General features: G+C 39.2%; 1 protein-coding gene across 1 annotated transcript in view; it reads right to left on the bottom strand.

Annotated features, from left to right (window-relative positions):
• Window positions 1-810: 810 nt before the first annotated feature.
• The window catches only part of Mal2 (mal, T cell differentiation protein 2), a 28583-nt gene continuing 8592 nt past the window's right edge, over window positions 811-20801 (bottom strand). Inside the window, exons 2-4 of the mRNA XM_008837970.2 lie at window positions 14397-14567; window positions 5148-5303; window positions 811-3048 (exon numbers count right to left, since the gene is read on the bottom strand). Coding sequence (XP_008836192.1) covers window positions 2977-3048; window positions 5148-5303; window positions 14397-14567 — 399 coding nt within the window. The 3' untranslated portion in view covers window positions 811-2976. The remainder of the gene's footprint in view (window positions 3049-5147; window positions 5304-14396; window positions 14568-20801) is intronic.

Here is a 20801-nt window from a genome sequence, read left to right as displayed (position 1 = left end):
TTCAGTGTATGAGTGTACTGCCTGCTTACATGTTAAGGACAGCCATGTTGTGCAGTGCCTGCAGAGGTTAGAAGAGGGTGTCAGATCCCCTGGAACTGGAGTTACAGATGGTTGTTAGCTGCCATGAGGGTGCTGGGAACCAACCTGAGTCCTCTTCAAGAGTAGAAAGTGCTTGTAACTCCTAAGCCATCTCTCCAGCCTCTCCTCTAATCTTTAAAATAAGGTTAACAATGTCTAAGCATTCAGATAGCTATGATGAGGGTTAGTTGAGATAAAAATTTTAAAAATATTTTATTATTTTTGTTTTATGTGTATGAGTGTATTGCCTGCATGTATGTGAGCGCACCCGTGTCATGCCACGCTGCGGAGGTCAGAAGAGGGCTTTGGATTCCCCTGGAACCGGAGTTAAGGACAGTTCGTAGCTGTCATGTGGGTGCTGGGAATTGAACCCGGGTCCTCTGCAAGAGCAGTCAGTGTTCTTAACTGCTGAGCCATCTCTCCAGTCCCAAGATAATAATTTTTAAAATGCTTAGACTACCAATTGACACACATGAAACACTAGGAAAGATGCTTTCTAAATAAAGTGGAGTAGACTTCTCATTTACATTTCCCTATAATATTACTTTTTCAGACTTTACATCTTCACATTCACCCCAGAAATGAAAAATCTACCGATATTTCCCGAGAGACTTTTTTATAGAACTGTTTAAAACAGAACACTTTCATAAGTCTGGAAGTTCTGTCAGGTTTATATTAAAGCTTTAACTGACTTTCCAAGTGAATAGTTTAAAAAATAGATGACCAAAAAGATTATCAAATGAATACTTTATTAGTCATAACGCTTATAAAATAAATTTCTTGTCATCATGGAGTTATCAGAATTTTAAGACCAACCAATACTTTCTCATTTTTACAGCTAAGATATGTAAAGAGATTCTTAAAGGCCATATTTTTTGTTCAAACTCTTTGTCACTCAGTTCATGACTCTAGAATGCAGTCAATCTACAAATCTAAGTATTCACAGTTACTGAGCTTTGGGTGTGGTTCTTAATAATCTAGAAGTAATTCATTTACAAAAGTGTCACCAATACATTCGAATGAAATCATTTAAGTTAATACCACCCAGCATGGCCTGTTATGCCTTGGCAAACAATAAATCTCACAACTAAATTCCATAATAATACCACTACCTTTTAGTAATTCCTAGTAGAATGCATAACATATCTTTATGGCACATTTATAACTTCATAATATATAATTCATAATACAGGATTGGATGTGTGGTATGGAGCTAGAAAAATCAAGGACACCAGGTATTATAGAAAAGACATGACAGAAATATAAAACCTTAAGACTGATTTCTTCAAGCCACATACTGAAATATATCTCATCTTTCTTTATATCTGTATCTCCAACCGAGTTCTGATAAGGTTCTTCTTCCAGGAGAATATTAGATAAAAGCCTTAGAGCACCGGGCACTGGTCATGCTATTCAGTCACAACTTTTCTGTTCCATGAAATCCAATATTCCAACTTGCACATGGCACTTGTAGGTGATGTACCAGCTAAGAAACTGGTGATGTACCAGCTAGGAAGCTGTATGCTGAAAGAATAAACCAATCCAAAATCCCCTTTCCAGAGGCAGCTCTGCTAGAGTAACAAGGGAGTTCTAAGCATGGAGAAGGTGGTAGGAACTGTGGCCTAACCCTAACTTGTTCTTTCATTTAAGCCATTTTTTTGGTACGTTGTCATACCCAGTGTCGGTAGGAGGGTTAAGACTGTGTTCTGTACTATTTAGTCAGAGCCCACTTTTATGCTAGCTATTGTTTCAAAGCCAACTTTGTCACAAATGCAAAAACAACATAGATATCTGGGCTATTATCAAGACACGCAAGAATCTCTAGCTTTATGACATTTAATATTCTACTCGAATTTAACTCAGAAAGTAATGGAAAAACAATCAGTAAAAAGTTAACTCTTTAGAGAGCTATTTGGAAAAGCTTTACATACATAAATATTTATATATTCATGCACAGGGCAAACAACCATATTCTAAAGCATAAATAAACTAAAGCAAGATATCAGTAGCTGGATACCAGTTCCAGTAGTGATTAAAGGTCTCTGGGGACCCTGGCTTATGCACTCTCATATGAGAGTGTTGCTAAGCTATTAGTTTGATTAAACAAATGGGATTTATTTCATACATTATTTTTCTCTATACTGAAGGCTCTGCTGGGGTTAGCATAAGAAACTATATGCCCTTCCAAGGGTAAGTATCTGACCATTAACAAAAGGCAATGTTATTATTGCATAATGAGACTAAATATATTATGCAGCTTGTCTAATGGGGTTTATAAACTTTCATGATTAGTTCAATAAAATGCAGAACACCTAAGGTTTTCATGGAAGTAGTTGATAAAACTGTAGCCTGTGGGCCTAATCCAGCCTTGCTCTCCCCTTGTAAATAAAGTTTTATTTATTTACATGTTGTCTATAGCTGCTTTTGAGCTACCATAGAATTGAACAGTCTTCAGAGACCATATGACCTCTTAAGCCTACATATGTGCCACCTGACCCTTTTATAGAAAGAGTATCAATTCCTGTTTTACATTAAAGATAGTATTAAATGAAAAGCCTGTTTATGATTGATTTACTTATTCTTTTTAAGGTTAAGGTGACTTAACAACCAAACAGAGGAGTTCTATTTTTTTTTTTGTGAAGAGTGTCTGTGTATTTTATGGATATAGTAAAACTTTCTTTAAAAAGAAAAGAAAGAGACATGAAATGAAAGAATACTTTTCTAACATAATAAAGTTAAAATTCCACCCATGTAACGAACACCAGCTTTCGCTTAGGTTCTCTCTGTACTAAGGAAATATGCTTGGAATGTTACATCTGGACAAATGGCATTCAAAGTGATCAGACATATTAAGTAGACAAATGAAATTAGCACAAGACTATCAGTTTCCAAGGAGTGTTACGGTCGCCATCTTCGTAAAGCCAGACCCAAGCTACAACCATAACAAGCAGTTGTCATAAAGGCAAAAATCTAAGAAAAAGGAAAGAAAAGTGAATATCAGAGTCATAACACTGACTTTAAGCAAATACATCCTCCTAATTGACCACTGAATACAAACTGGCTAACCGACCTGAAGACACTTCAACACTTAATAAAAATATTTTAGATTGATATACTTTTTGATAACTATGCTTTATTCTTTCTCTTTGTACACTCTAGCTCTTCATAATTCTTGCATCTGCAGACAGTCTTCTGCATTTGTTCACATACTGGACTCACTTTTTAAGAATTTATGAAACCCCAGGAACTGCATTCAAAAATTCAGTATGAATTATAAGGCCATAGAACAGTTTCACAGCCAAGAAAGGCTGTAACTATCAAAACCTGTGTATGTATCAAATCATTTCTATGATTTTAGAACTCAACAAAAAAAAAAACACACAGGAACGAATCATGAGTTCAGCTCTTTCTTGTGTTGGAGACAGGTCTCATGAACAAGCCTGCACCTTGCTCTGGACTGCTCCCTCGGAGCCAGCAAGGACTTGTATAGCACCAGCCATGCATATATCACTGCACTAGATAAGTGAATAGGCAATATTATCCTCACATGACATTTTGGGGTTTACCATCCAAAGAAGATTATAAGACAATATAGTCCAAAATGATAAAATACACTACTATTATTATTTTGATTTTTATGTGTATGAATGTTCTGCCTGCATGTATATAAGTGCACAGTGTATATGAAATGTCCATGGAGGCTAGAAGAGGGTGTCAGATTCCCTGAACCTGCACTTCTGGTAGATAGGTTGTATGGATGATGAGAACTAAACATAGGTCCTCTGCAAGAGCAGCCAGTGCTCTTAACCACCAAACCATCTTCCCAACTCCTCAAAAAGGTAAAATATTTGTGATTTAGGGTAAACTATGGCTCTGAGAAGGACCATCAGATTCACACACAGAACATTTTTGCAGTTTAATTACCATTCTACCCTTCTGGAGATGCTTATTTCTCTAACATATTTCTAATGTTACACTAGAAATTTTCCTTTGACATTTTCCTTTGAGTGAAAATAACTGCTCTAGGTATCTATTATTAGTGAAAAAGAACATTCTTCATTCTCAACTATACTGAGAGAAAAAGAAAACTGTAAGACTCGACATAATGTCACACATGAATGGCTGATCAATTTTAGTATTCTGAAAACTCAGGACCTAAATCTGCTGAGGCTGGACTGTGTGAATGAAATGGAACTTCATGGAGAACTTGGAGAATACGTTGGCTTATGGAGGCAGCTTCACTCAGGCAGAGAGAAGGAGATAATGTTCCAGAGGAACTTCATCCAGAAAAGAACAATCTAGAGAATTCTGGAAGCTGGGCCCTTAGGGAGCAAGGACGAAACAGGAAACACTGGGTTCACTAATGTGCTATACAAGCTATTAAATTAAATACCAATAGAGCCATTTCATTCCAGAAAATAATTTCAATTTGTGATAGTTTAAAAAATTATGCATGAAAACAAAAGCAGAATTTGTTCACTTTGTCTAACATAAAATGACAAGTTCAGCATAGCACATGAATGAAAGGCGATGCATCTTTAAAAGTCCTTACGGAACACTTCCACCTGCATTCCAGCTATTCTGATGGTTGGAATACTGGCCTTCCCACTCAATGGTACTGTCCCCAACAAGAGGAACTGCGACTTACTCATGTCAACCCCAAGTCCCAGCAAATTACCTGATTTATGGCAAGCTTGTGGAAAATATTCATTTTAAAAGAATGAATTAAAAATAGGTATAAAACAGAAAAGAGCAAAGCCAGAAACAAACCTCCCTGAACATTTCTGAAAATGTGGAACAAGAGAACAGCACGGTGAGTTATTCTTACAACATAGACTTTGCTGTACAAGGTCAAGTACTTTTGAGTCGCTACCATCTTAGACAGATGTCAGCATTTCCCTGTTTCATTGGAATCACTCACAATAATGAAGTAGGGGCAGCTTTGCTATGGGACTATGGGGCAGATAAATAGTTGTTACATGTTTCAATTCTAATGGCTACTATTAAAAGACCACTGATGCCTGGGATGGGCTCCTGGACACTTGGCAGTGTCCTCACGGAGCACTTACTGTGGCTGCCACATTGATGTTGTACTGGTTGTCGTCCAGGAGAGGCCACACAGCCATGGTTGTGTTGCACTGCAGGTCATGCAGGGAGGTGGCTGCTGCTTCCAGCAGAAAGGCTCCAAAGTAGAAGACAAACACTGTAAAATGGTAGGCAAAATCCTAAAGAGAGGAGAGCATCCACAGGTAGAAGTTGTAAGGTGTTTCCTTGTTTTTTTATTACAAATGAAGTTTCAGTTAGGGAAGATCAGAACATGTCATTAAATGATCATAAGCATATTCATTATCATGTAATTAAATGATCATAAGCATATTCATTATTCATTTTGCTGCTTTAGCAAAATCAGGCCATTAAAATCTGAGTGAAAAAACCAATTGATCTATCTTACTTGGTACAATAGTAAATCCTCTGATCTACTGAATTTTATAATAAAGCTTATGACACCAAGTTGGATTAATGTACATAAACATCATTTAAAATAAGAAAGGTCTTTACTTTAAAAATAGTATAAATGCTGTCTTTAAAATTCAAGTATAACAGCATTTAATATATATCTTTTTATTAGTTATATATTTAATGATTATTCTATTTTTTAAACAATCTATCATCTCATATTCTGGAAGATATCATAGAATTCAATGGCATATATCTCTACATTTTATTAAAAACAAATAACATAAACTTTAAAAAATATATACAGATGGGCTGGGGGGATGGCTCAGAAGAGTACTGGTTGCTCTTGCAAAGGACCTGGGTTCAATTCCCAGCACCCATATGTTGGCTAACAACCACCCATAACTCCAGTTACAGGGGAATCTCTTCTGTTCTCTGAACATTGCATGACACAGGTACATTTACACACATGCAGGCAATACACTCATACACAAAAGTAAAAATAATAAAATATTTTAAAAGTATACAGAAATAATTATTTATTAGGTTATTTTATGTGTTGGAATTAATATGAAGTACAAATTATAATCCAGTCTTGATTATATTAATACATCACAAACATACTGTTGTTTATTATATTAAGATGTATTTATTTTTATTTTATGTGTATGAGGTTTTTTTTTGCCTACATGTACACATGTGCACCACATGTTTGTAATGCTTGTAGAGGCTAGCAGAAGGCATCAGATTCCCTAAAACTGGAGTTAAAAGCAGTTGGTCCTCTCCATGTGGGTGCTGAGAACTGAACCTAGGTTCTCTGCAAGAGCAGCCAGTGCTCTTAACTGCTGAGCATCTCTCCAGCTCCTTGTTCTATATTAACAGCTCTGATAGATGTTTCCTATGTGTTACTTACATTATATCCACTTTACAAACAGAATTTCTTCTTTTATTTTCACACAAAGATAACTTTTAGAGGGAAGCTCAATACCATGCCTGTTTGCTTCCAAAATCTATTTTCTTATTAAAGAGGTTAAAATTTTTAATTGACAAAAAGAAATTGTATATATTACTGTGTATAACATGTTTTTGAAATATATACATTATATATATGAAATAGCTAAATCGACCTACTTAACACATGCATTACCTCACATACTTACTTATTTTTATGGTGAGAGCACTTAACATCTACTTTTTTCAACTTTTCAGGATACATTGTTATTAACTACAGTCATCATATTATACAACAGATCCTTTGAAGGTACACTTTCTAAGCCATTGCATCCTTTAGCCAACATCTTCCCAACTTCCTCTCCCCTATATCCCCACTGCCATTTACTATCCACTTCTGAGAGTTCAACTTTTTTAGATTACACATACTCATGCAATCATGAGGCATGATTATTGGTGCCAGGCTTATTTAGTTGAACAAGTCCTCCATGTTTAGCCAGTCTTATAAATAACAGGATTTCCTTCCTTTTTCTGGAGGCTGAGTAGCATTTCACTGTATATCTATACTACATTTTATTTATCTAATTTATCTATTTTACTATTGATGGAGACAAGCTGACTCTTTATGCGAGCTACTGTAAATAATGCTTCAAAGAATGGGGGGCACAAATATCTCCCTAACATACTGTGGCGGTTTGAATGAAAATATCCCCCATAGGCTCCAAGTGTTTGGACATTTTGTCCCCAGATGATGGTGTGGCTATCTTGGAGGAAGCACGTCACAGGGGGTGGGCTTAGAGAGTTCGTAAGCCTTGCAGGATCTCCAGTTTCTCTCTTGCTTCCTGTGCCTGTGTGGTAATGTGAGAGCTTAGCTTCTGCTGCTCCTGCTCCAGCTACCTCTGCTGCCATGCCTCCCTGCACTGATGGACTGTAATTCCCCTGGAACCATAAGTGCAAATAAACTCTTCCTTCTGTAAGTTGCTTGGGTCAGTGTTTCTATCACAGCAACAGAAAAGTGACTAATACACATACTGATTTCTTTCTCTTCAGATATACACAGTAGTGAGATTCATGGACATATGGTAGCTCTACTGTTAAGTTTTTAAGAAAATTTCACATTGTTTTCTATAATAATAGTACAAATTTATGTTTCTACCAACAGTATTTGTGAATCCCCTTCAAAATCTACCTTTTTTTTTCTCTCAAAGGTATTACTAATACAATTTTGAAAGGAAATACTGCATTGAGTTTGTAAATGTTCACTCAGTCAACAACATTGTCCATAAAATTGTTTTTATTATGCCTAGAATATTCTGCTAGGTCAAGAAGGGTGAGACACACAAGGTATAATGCTAAAAATGCTTTCTATGAAACATCCCTAACTGCAAATTGAGAAACATTCTTCCAAAAAAGTCAAGAATGTATCACATAGTGGACACATGTCTAAGCCATAGCAGATGTCCAGAATTATGTAGCTTACTCAACAAATGTTTACAGATGAAGGCAAACACCCAAATTTGTTATGTACATCTTTTTAAAGATTTTTGTTTTTAATTATGTGTACATCTGTATGCCTGTGCATGTGAGTGCAGTACACACAAAGGCCAGAAGGGCGTGTCATATATTCTGGTGTTGGAGTTACAGGCAGTTGTGAGCTGCCAGATGTGGGTGCTAGGAACCAAACTCAAATCCTCTGCATGAGGACTGTTAGCCAATGAACCATTTCTCCAGCCCCAACATCCAAATTTAAATGTAAATGAATTCATGTGCTAAATGTACTTTATTAGGTTATTAATTTTTAGTAGTTGTAAAAATTGAGAAAGTATATTTAAGATTATTAAGCACTCATTTAATTTAGTAAGGATCCTCATTTCTGAATTCTCAGAAATGGTTTGTCTTATCTTAAAAGGCTGAGAGAGTTCATTCAATAAAGCGCTTATCATGCAAACATAAGGACCTGACTTCTAACTCAACCACTCACATAAAAAAAAAACCTGGTGTGGTGGTATGCACCTGCAATCTCAGCACTGGGGAGGGGAAGACAGGCAGATCCCTGGGGCTTGTTGGATAGTTAGCCTAGGTTATCCCCAAGGACTGTGCCTCAAAAATCAGGGTGAATGGCTAATGAGGAACAATGATGTCCAAGGCTAACTTATGATCTCTACTTGCACACACAGCTGCGTATACACCCCAGCACCTTGCCCCATGAAGGTAGAGATAAAGTTAAATCATGTGACCTACACTAGCTGTGAGATCTGGTCCTTACCTATTTCACTACCTCATACCCCTATGAATATCAGCTGCTATGGCCTCATTTTGGTTCTTAGGATGGACTCTATTTCTCAGGTTTCAATAGACTTGGGACATGCTTCAGGGCCTGAGCAAAGGCCACATTCTTTCTGGGTGACTTTCAAGGAGTTATAGCACACTGGGCAGTGACTGGTCACTATACTGCAAACAAGATCTTAATAGAGGCAGGCTGTGCTATGGAGCTTCTCGTGGACTCAGCCAAGACTGCATCACATCTGAGTCATATTCATAGACTTCTTTTTGCATCATGTTTTAAGGTGCTGTCTTCCTCCCATCCCAAATCAGATACATAAAATAACTGAAAAATAACTTCTTTTTCTAAATCCATTTTAAAGCTCGTTCCTTAGTGGCTTTGAGAATACCTAGATTTTTTTGGTACCTAGATTTTGGAAGATTACATAATTTTAAGTACGGCATTCATCATACAATAACTCCTTTACTTCCATGTCTATTACCGCAAACTTTTAAAAAGCCTCTCACAGGCCTGTGCACCACTTATTTCTAAGCCAGGCACCTGAGCGATAGAGAGCTAAACCACATAGCATCTGGCCATTCTGGGTGTCTTATTTCAGTTTGTGCTATGCACGGGCGCCATACCACATGTATTTAGTATGTTGGAACCCTCTGTGAGGTCGTTCATTGTTTTGGCAGCCCGGATCACTTGTGCTAATATTAGAATGTGGCAGAACCACCCAGGGTACTTATTCAAGCACTGGGCCCATCCTCAGAGCTTTGGACTCAGCAATCTGGGTGAGGGCGGGGAGATCTGAGACTGTACATTCTTGGCTGGTGCTGGAAGCTGATGCTCTGTTAGGGGCCGCTTTTGGAACCACCATCCTTGGCGCTTTATTAGGGTGGGTTCAGTCCTGTGCCAAGTCTCCTTCACATGCCTTTACTCCTAACCAATCACCAATCGTGCAAACACTCACACACCTGAGAGCACTTCCTCTTCACACCCCGGGAGCACTTCCTCTTCACATTTTTCTCAGGTGACCTCAGCCTCAAACATAGCTTGGATTTTTTTCAGCAAAATCTTGATCCAGTGCTCTGCTCTTTGGCTCACTAAGTAGCTAAAAATGGGAAACAGCTGCAGTGCCTGTGGGGGATCCCGGATATGTGGCAGGAGCTTGGAAGAGGAATGGCGGCCACGAGAACTCCAGTCTCTCACAGATGAAGACAATAAACACTCATCCATGAAGAACTCTCCAAACTGGACGCACACACCTGAGTTCCAGCACTCAGGAGGCTGAGCAAGGAGGCTCACCAGTGTGGTGACAGTCTGGGCCACATGTATATAGCAAGACTGTCTAAAAAGGAATTTTCCAGAGAGTCAGTTATGAAAAAGGATACGGTGGCAAAGAATACAGCTCAGGACATGTATATTATTAAGTGATGTTCACAGTGGGAAGATGTTCAAATGTGTACTTGCGATACTTTTGTGGAATGAAAGGAAACATACCTAATTTTATAGGATTTAAAACATCTCTTTAGTTTTCTAAAAATTATCTTTCCTTAGCATAGCTCCCCTATAAAGATATGGAATATTTTCTTTAAATTTATGCAAAAATGGTATTATTCTTCCTCCCAGAGAGACAGAGACATAGACACAGAGAGAAATGGAGAGAGAGAAACGGAGAGAGAAAAAGAGAACCGTTCAATGGGTTATTTTAAAATAAAAACCTACTTCTCTTGTGAAGGAAGGTGGCACAGACCTGTAATCCCAGGCACTGGGAGGTTGAAGCAGAAGGACTGTAAGTTCAAAGACTGCCTGGGTAACATAGGAAGACCTTATCTCAAAATAAAAAGTAAAAGAAGACTAGAGATGCGGCTGAGAGGCAGAGAGCTTTCCTAGCATGTATAAGACTGTAGGATCATCCCCAGAACCATACAAAAACAAAGAGGTTCTTTCCTTTCTCCAGATTATAATGGAGAAATATTTAAATATTTGATATGTTTTTATGTTAATTTTACCAAAAAATAAGAAGATTGGTAAAAATATTAAACATATTTAGAATGATGGATGTGAATTTCATTACATGATTAATAAGAACTAGGAAGCGTGGTGGGGAAGGGCTCAGTGGTTAGAGCGCTTGCCATATTAGCATGAAGACTGGACCTGTGATCCCAGAATCCACTTAATGTCAGGTGGGCATGGTGGTCCAACCTATACTTCCAACCTTAGAAGGTGGAGACAAGGGATCCCTAGAGCAAGCTGGGTAGCAGGATTAGCCATGTCAGTGGGCTCTGAGCTTGAATGAGAGACTCTTCCTCAATGAATAAGCTGGAACAGCTATTAAGGATGGTTGCTGATTTCAGCCTTGAGCCTACATATGCATGCCCATACACAGATGCATACCCACAAGCATACCCCATATATGTGCATGCACAGGTGTAAAACATGCACACACATACACACGAGTACCACACATATACTCATGAAAATAGAAAAAGAAAAAAATATGAAAAGTATTGCAGTATCCTACAACAAATTCTTGTAGACAGTAAATTATTTATAAAATGCTCTCTTGCTCCCCTCAATCACCGTATATAGAACAAACTAAACTATTACCTCACGGGAATAAGTTTTAACCAATTAATGCCTGACAGTTCCAGAATGTAGCAATTACAGCATGTACCATCTGGTGATGACTTGACAGTAAGCAGGGTTCAAAATTTTTCCTGGCTTGATAGTGTTCAAAAATATTACAAAACTAAAAATATTACAAAACTAAAGCTAGCTATGTAACAAAAAATAAATTTGTAAGAAGATAATTACATAGAAAGAGGATGAAAAGATGAAACAGAACCTTTTCTAAATCGAAAAACCATTTAATAAAGTCTGTGAAGGCAGGAGTTGACTCTTGGGAGGCATGCCCATCACACAGGGAGCTCTGTGCCATGGCAACCACAAGACCACATGCTATGTGCTGGACATTGGTAATTTGAAAATATGACATCTGAAATGCTCAAAAATCTGACACCTTTTGAATTGGTAACCTCTGTGCAAATATTCCAAAAATAAAAGAAAAAGAAAAAGAAACTACCTCCCAAATTTGAAACATTTTGGTTCTAAGCATTTTGGATAAGGGACTGTATCATTTTTGTTTGTTTACTTAGTAAGAGTGGACTGACTATGTTGGCTTAACATCAGAAAAACACCAAACAAACAATATAAGATAATTTTCTCAGGTGATCTATGGGGTAGACTATTATGCCTTTCTAATTTCTTTTTGAGACAGGGTCTCATTGTTGTAGCCCAGATTGGCCTTGAACTTGTGACTATCCTGCCTCAGGCTATACAGTACAAGATTCTGGACTTGTCCCACCATGCCCAACCATCCAAGTTCAATTGTCACTTTCATATAGTGGTGCAATTAAAATAATAAGGACACATGTTTTGTTTGAATGTTACATAGAATACTAAAAATGAGTGAGTGGGAAATGCAAAGTTAGCAAAACTATTAAATTAGTAAAATATTAATGTTCTCACTTTAGTGTCAAAGATAAGATTCAATACAAACAAGGGGGTACAATGTAGAAAAATGTCTAATAAGACCAGGGATGACATAAAAAATCTTAAAGATATTTTGTCATTGATGAGAAGTTACAGAAATATATAGGAAGATGAGAAAATATTTGTTACTTGATTATGTGATAAAGATCTAAAGTCCCTAATTAGGTTACAGATAGATGCTTCATATCTTTTTTCTAAATGCCTGGTTTTCTCATAATCAGGTCTGCAAACGAATCAGCTGATCCCAAGGTTACTAAGGGAAACCAAGTCTTTTCAGTATCAGGCTCGGAGATGTTATGAGATACGTTTGTTCACTGTGGTTCTGCTGGTACGGCATGACTCTTAATGATCACTGTCCCCATCTCACTGCCTCTCCCCAAATGCTGTATCACAATCACCTCAGCCTTTTTAGAAGGCCATGTATCAAACAATTAGAAAGAAAACTGGGTGCTGTAGGATCCTAGGGACCTTGTTTCCATATTGAACACTTCAGCTGCTGGGCAATTAGGAGATCCAGGAGAGTCCCAGGAAAAAGGCAAATTCATAGAAACAGAACCTTCCAACTTCTAAACTACATGCCCCAGTGTGTTTAACGAATTAGAAACTCAGTATTTCCATGATTCTTTAAATGGCATCTGGTAAGGCAGCTACCAATCACCGCCATTTTATGGAGGAATAAATTAAAATTCAGAGAGGTTAATGATTTTGTCCAAGGCAAACCAAACCTTATGTCAAAGCCTGTGGAGGGTTGTAACCCACTGCCTTCCACTGCCTTCTTAGATTATTCTAACTTGTGCCACCATGTGCCTTTGTGCTGTCTTAAAGAGCAGCCCCATTTGCTAGGCTTCAGTGCTGAGCATTGAAAGTACAGTTCTCCTAATAATGCTCTATGAATAAAACATTTCCCTTTGACATTGGTCCTAAAGCTGCCATAAAAAATGCTGTTATACTAAAAAAAACATGTATGAAGCTTGGCTGAAGGTCTGATTGAAGTTTCCAAGCACCCAAGTATGATTCAAAACCTAATGGGCATTAGTCTTGAACTTCACTAAAGCCCTATCCACCATGGACTGGAATCATCCTTAGTTGTCTTTCTGAATAGTCCCAGAGAATGAAGGCCACTGGTATGGAAGACAGACTCCTTGTAGCGCATGGGGAAATACAACTCAATTCCAGTGAATGGGGTCCTAGTTTAAACACTGTGTTTAATACTATGTCAGAAATTATTCTTCCAAAACTCACCATTTTAATTAATTTTGGAGAAGAACTGATTACAAAATATTCTTTTCTAAAAGCATTTGGAGAACAGAATATAGAGCGATCTGTTTTCTGAAAAGCACAAACAATCTGCCTTTCTGGATCTGTATGTCTTCTATGTGTGAATTTAATTAATCACACATCAAAAAAAATTAGGAAAAATGTGTCTGTTCTGAACACGTACAGACTATTTTGTCTTTATTCTCTAAACAATACAGTATAAAACTATGTGCACAGCATTTACATTGTACTATGTATTCTAAATAACCTGCACATCAGTTAAAGCATATAGAACAATGTGCAGGGTATATATTCTAGTAATTAAACATATTGTTTATACATATATATATATACACACAATAATACATACATATAAGCATGAACATATATGACTAGAGAATATAAGAGGGTGTCCAGCAATTAATCTTCCAGATATTGAGGTATGACTATACACCTTTAAATAGCTGAAAGAAATGAATGGAAAATTTCAAGGTACATGGGGACAATATTTAGTTCCCCAAGGCATCTGTTTAATTCTTCAATTATAATGCAATTCATTTATTTGAAAAGAAAGTTTTCAAATAAATTATCTTAATCATAAGAGAGTATCACATGATTTCTCAGCTCTGTCAATTTAGGAATTTTACAAACTGGGTCCTGCTGTCCACCAAGCCATACCTGGGCACCACAGCAGCCCCCAAGTGCTGACCTACTTTCCCCCATGGAAAAGCAATGAAAATAAGAGGGACTCAGGAATTTCTGAACAAAATGTGATACATATACATTCTGAACGTTTTCTTGCAATAGACTTACAACAAAAGTCTCTTACCAGGAAGTTCCAGTTGGCATTAATCTGAGTCACTGTACCAGAGAGGAACAAGCCCAGGAAGAGGAGGGAAAAGAAGAAAGCTGTCACAGACACGAACATGACCCATCCTTGCAGCAGAGGTAAAGGAACATTGGAGGAAGCAACCAAAATCCAGACGAGCCCCCCAAGCACCTGAAATTAAAAAAACTGGAGGTAATACCTCTGTGTAAAAGACTTCTGTGCCACAGAATTAAACATGCCTGCATCATCTTTGCTATACCCTGTCTCTCTCCAGGCCCCTGTATGACCCCATTTATCATTATTTCTGTATCATCACACAAGATGTTTTCTTCCTCAAGGTGCAAGGCTACCTCTCCTCGAAACCTGAGTCAACCCTGTACCTGGATCTTCATGTTGGAGTCTCTTGCCCCACCCGGTATTTGCTAGCCATTTAACTTACTTCCAGGGGTCCCACTGCCTCTGTATCCACCACCTGTTGATGGGTTTTCCTTTCCAGTCACTATGTTTTACAAATGGCTTTGTCTTTACTTCCTCTCCTGTCTGTTATTCTCTGTTATTCTTCAAGTAACAGAAAGGCTTCTGCTCTCACTGCTTTCCAGAGAGCTTATCAAATGAAGAACAGCTATAAATCCCTAATTTCCCCCATACAGTGGTCATTATTTAGGTTATAGCAATAGCCTACTTGTATTTTTGACAGTGCTTACTTATAAAATCATAGCTACAGCTGTTGTTCATGATAGTAAGCAATAAAAGCCACCAATATTTATTATCCATTGTGTTCTAGGCATCAGGCTTTTCTCTTTAGGTGGGTATAATAGTCAGTAAAGTTGAATACCAACAGGCACTGTGCTAGGTGCTGGAGTAAAATGCAGTCAAGCTGCACTGTGCTCCATCATTGCAGAACTCACAGTCTATTCTAGAAAGTGGACAGTCAAGCAAGTGATGAAAAGGCCGCTGAACAAATGCTACAGCTGAAGAAAATGTGGGCTCTACAAGTCCACAGGAAAGGCTCCAGACACCCATCTGAAAAGGCAGGCATCAGTAGAAGCCACAATCCCAGGATAGGGCTGGGGTGATGCAGAAGGATGGAAGGGTGCTTTGGGCAGGGAATGAGTTTGGGGAAAATCTGGCAGGAGCGAGAAGAGTACCTAGCACAGGTAAGGAATGCAGCACAGCAGGATCTGAGTGCCTGAGCCAGGTGGTAATGAGTTAAGGAGTCTTGAGGACAGGCAAGGAGATACAGTTCACCCCAGGACAACAGGAGGCCATGATCCTGAGCAGGAAGAAGCATATCCAAGACATACATTTAGAATTCTTTCTGGCTAGATGTGAGAATGGACTGGAAAGGGAAGTATGCAGGAAAAAGGTCCACATTGTGACAACACAGTATAGATTATGAGGGCACAGAGAGCAGAGTGAAGGTAATGCATTAGAGATAACTTTGGAAATAGCATAATGACAAGGACTACCCAGATACAAGATATCGCAGGAAAAATAGATAAAGAAAACCCCCAGGTTCTTGGCTTGGGGAACTAGCACTGAAAGAGCGAACACAGGAAACCAAGGTTAAAGACAAGCAATCCCGTCCATCCTACCATTGGAACAGTACAGGCAACTTGGCCTTTGTATGGCCCTGCAGGCCTTTTGCGCTCTGACTGTTTTTCATCCTTTTCTTATACCAGTGAATGTTTCATATTTTTATATTGCAGAAAAAAAAAAAAAAACAACCACAGCTAGAGAACAAAGCTCTTTCACATCTGAATGACCTGCACTTCCTGGCCCTGAACGTCACTGGAGAGTGCTTGAGTAACTCACTCATACCTAATCTTGAGCTATCATCTAAAAAATAATCTCTCCTGAGTTCCGCCCATGCTCAGCTACCCCTGCCCCCTCCCCGGGTGCCCTCCCTAGGAGGGATCTGTTACACTAATCAGACATGCATGGTAACGGAATGCCCTTGGTACTCACTCCATCTTCACTAGCAGGCCTTGGCAGCACACTACTTTTTATGTCTCTGCATCCCAAGCCAGCCATTTATTAATCCCATAGTAATTCTCTCCAAACTACCAGTTAGAAACTACTCTAGATTGGCTAACACAAAAACCTAGCCTATGTACTTTCCCTGAAGATGCCTCAGGCAGGTAGGAATCCCTCCCTCTCTCATACACAAGATGCTCTCAAAAATATTTGTTTAGTGAACAGACTAGGGCTTATGTGAGAGCAGTCTGAGCTCCAAATATGAAAAGCCAACAGTCAGCTGTATTTTGTTTCTTAGGTATTTAGATAAACCCAAATTGTAAATCACCAAAAGCTAAACAATACAAGATTTAATTCAAGTCTCAAGAAAAAAGGACTTAATCATATAATTTACTATATTTTGAAGAAAAAATGTGAAATATAATGTTATCACTTGCAAAATGATAATTAAAGGGCCCCTTTAGTAAATTTATAGTCATGGCAACATATCTCAATCCTTATTACTGTCAAATGAAAAATTAACAACCTAAAAGTTTTTAAAAATGAGGTTAAATAATGAATATTAGTGATGTTAATTTTTTAAGGAAGGAAGGGTTTATTTTGCTTACAATTCAAGGGTACTGTCCATCCTGGCAGAACTAGCACTATGGCCAGAGGGTGAGGTGACTGATCACATTGTATCTGTGGTCAGGGAGAGAGGTAGAGATGGAGAAAGGGAGAGGGAGAGGGAGAGGGAGAGGGAGAGAGAGAGAGAGAGAGAGAGAGAGAGAGAGAGAGAGAGAGAGGCTGGTACTCAGCTTGCTTTCTCTCCTTCATTCAGTCCAGGATCCCAATCTATGAAATGGTGTGATCTCCCATTTATGGTGAGTCTTCACACCTCAGTTAACGAAGTCTAGATTCTCCCTCACAGACATGCCAAGAGGTTTCCCTCAAAGGTGATTCTAGACCCTGTCAACCCATCAATACGAAGCCTCCTAGACAGCACTTGATTACTGTATACCGGAGAATACCAGAGATGTTTACCTGCCTCTCTTTTTATAGGTGAAGAAATGGAACTGATAGAGGTAATTTGTTCACATTTTCACGTGAAGATTTATGCAGAGGGATGAAGAATCAAATACAGATCTTTGTTTTCAAAGTCTTGCATCTTTCATTTCTTTTTAAAATATTTTATTTATTATTAATTTTAGTGATAATGAGTGAGTCTTTTATTAATGTGCTCAGATCACGGCATGCAATTCTTTTCTTTGTTTTTTTAATGTATGTTTTTTATTGAATTTTTGTACATTTCATACAACTACTTCATCAGTGATTAATTGTGACAGGAATAAACTTGAGTGTGGGAGGAGATTATCTACTCTTTTTATCATTTAATGCATATTTAAAGGCAATAAGAATGTTCTCAATGCATCAATCTTTTCTTCCTTCTGGTAGACTTTTCTTACTTTCTATATACAAATAATCTATATTACTTTAGATTTAGATACAGTTTAAGCATTGTACATCATTATTAAATTTCAATTAATTCAAGAATCGTTTACTGAGACTCTGTGTGCAAAAGCAATGGGGAAGAACTGGCTGTCCTTCATGTGGGACAGGCAGACTAAACAGACAAGCAGTCATGGCTCAGGCACTGTGGTAAATTCACATCTCTAAGTAAACCTTTGAAATGAAAGAAGGTTTTAAGAAACCTGAACTGGCCCCCAAACCTACTGCTTGGCACTAAGCAAGAACATTCAAGAAAAAGAGAACAGGCGAGGGTCGGTCTCTAGCAGTTAGAACTAAGGGAGAAATACATAGCATTTGGCCCTGTTTAGCACCCCGTTTTGGCAAGTGCTATGAAAAGAGCTCAGCACAGTGAGGTCTGTGAAATGGGAGAGGGGAAGGGAAAAGAAATAGAATCTGGAAAAGTGGGCAGCAAGGCAGATATGAAGTCAGGCTTGGGCATGGAAACTCTTCTACAAAGGTAAGGATTAGCGGCTCTGGCAAATTAAACTTAGAGCCCTTCCCATCCTCAAGGTTTGAGGACAAAACTTGGTGCTTACCTGAGAAGTGATCTGATTGGCCTCACATGTGGTGTGTGGGACCCATGGCAAGGAGAGGGAGAAAAGGGAGTATGCATGCCAATTCCTTCTCTTGCAAGTGATCCCACCCCCATACCCACCCCAGGCATTTAAGTGTAAGTCCTCATGGACTAGAGTTGAATGACAGAGGGTGGTTGGAATTAAGCTCAGATTACATGGCCACCTCCCCCATTGCAAGAATGCCAGGCAATTAGCCCGTGCAAGACCCTGGCATCAGTGCCCATTCTCTCACACACAATGAGCATCATCCTGCTGTAAAGGTAACTATGCTTTGACATAAGCATCTCTTCCCTTCATGATTTCCTTTTAATGAAGGTACTTTCCCTTCTAAACTTCTCAACCTGGCCCCAACATTAGCAAGTGAGCTTTCAGCAAGACTGCCCATGCTCAGTATACCTGCTTCCAATTCTAGGCTTCAATAAACTTGGAGAATTTCCCAGACATGGTAATCACCAGTGCCACTGTTTAGTTCAGATAGTTGGAGGGAGTCCTGCTTTTAGGGGTGAAAAGCTGAGCACTAAATGGTTAAAATCTGAGGGAGTAAAGCTGATAAAGTATCCTGGCAACAGCAGAGTGTGCACACTGTGAAGAGAGGTATTGGAAAAACCACAGTGCGCCCACATTGTTCTCATCCTGGATCTGATTTCGCATTCTGACCTCCTGTCTACCCTGCTTGCCGCTGCTCCCTAGTGTTCGGAAAAGCATGATAGTTATGCATAAAATGTACTTTCACTTGAAATTTTTCTTTTTGGTCTTTTTGATACAGGGTCTTCCTGTAGCTCCAGCTGACCTGGAACTCTCTATGTAGACCAGGCTGGCCTCGAACTCAGAAAGATCTGCCTGCCACTGCCTCTCAAGTGTTGGAATTAAAGGCATGCACCATCATGCCCAACTCACTTGAAATTTATTTAAGGAACCTAATCATGGCTCATGGCTCCAAGTCTCAAACTCCAACCAAAAAAGGCTTCTCTACTTCCAGGTGGGACAAAGGGGAACCCTTCTAGGAACATGAAAAGTTTTTCCTTGTGATGGATGCCCCCATCTTCTTGGCCCAACTCTAGGTATCCTGGCACACACACCACATCTCAAGTAAGTTCTGAGTTTCATTGATTAAAATCTTATTTGTGATAGTTTGAATGTGCAATGTTCCCCCATAGGCTCATGAGTTTGAACACCTGGCCCTCAGCTAGAGGTACTGTTTTGTGTTGCAACACTGCGAAACGTTTTGAAGGTGAAGCATGGACAGAGTAAGTGGATCACTATAGGGTGCGCTTTGAGGCTTATAGCCAGTCCTTTCTGGCTTGAGATCTCTTACTGCTTCCTGATTGGAGGAGAACCAAGGAGTACCAGCTGCATGCTTCCACACCATGAACTCCACCATGCCAGCTCCACCGTGCCAGCTCCACCGTGCCACCTCCACCATGCCAGCTCCACCACGCCACCTCCACTGTGCCAGCTCCACCGTGCCAGCTTCACCATGCCAGCTCCACCATGTCACCTCCACCACGACAGCTCCACCACGCCAGCTCCACCACGCCACCTCCACCACGCCAGCTCCACCATGCCAGCCCCACCACGCCAGCTCCACCACGCCACCTCCACCACGCCAGCTCCACTACACTAGCTCCACCACACCAGCTCCACCATGCAGCTCCAACATGCCAGGTCCACCATGCCACCTCCACCATGCCAGCTCCACCATGCCTTCTTTATCATGCCACCTCCACCATGCCAACTCCACCATGCCAACTCACTATGCCAACTCCACCATACCTTTCCTGCCAAGATAGATGGTACCCTCTCAAACTGTGAGCTAAATTCTTCCTCTCTTAAATTGCTTTAGACAGGTATTTTATTACAGCTATGAGAAAAATAATGAATACATTACTCATTTCTAAGTCTTCTGTGGTTTAAAATGTTTGTCCCTTACATTTGGCCTCTGTAGACCAGAGGGTATGATTTGGCTGAATCTCATCCATGAGAAAACCAAGAAGGTTTTCACCTACAGATCACAGTAGACTGAACTCTCACAGTTGGAGCTGAAGCATGTTTTGCCTAGAAACTGTGGACTGGTAAAAAGACACACAAGTAAACACAGTGCTGTTTTCATGCAACACACCATTCTGGCAGTGTGCACCACAGCTCCTGAACTTGCTTCCTATTTGGATAGCTCTCCTATGCTCCCAAAGGATTCTTTTTGCAAATATCCTTTCTCTTTTCAAATGTCACTTATTTCCCAATAGCCTGCTTTTTGAGCACACATTCTGACATTTTAGTAAATAATTCTCCAACCAACTTGACACCTTTGTCTTTGTATACCTTTACTATTACACTAAGCAAAGAG

Source organism: Nannospalax galili, unplaced genomic scaffold (genome assembly GCF_000622305.1).
Source record: "Nannospalax galili isolate Female #2095 unplaced genomic scaffold, S.galili_v1.0 scaffold17, whole genome shotgun sequence".
In the NCBI taxonomy this organism is placed as follows: Eukaryota; Metazoa; Chordata; class Mammalia; order Rodentia; family Spalacidae; genus Nannospalax; species Nannospalax galili.
The sequence above is the reverse complement of the archived record's forward strand: the minus strand, read 5'-3'. Positions and strand labels throughout refer to the sequence as shown.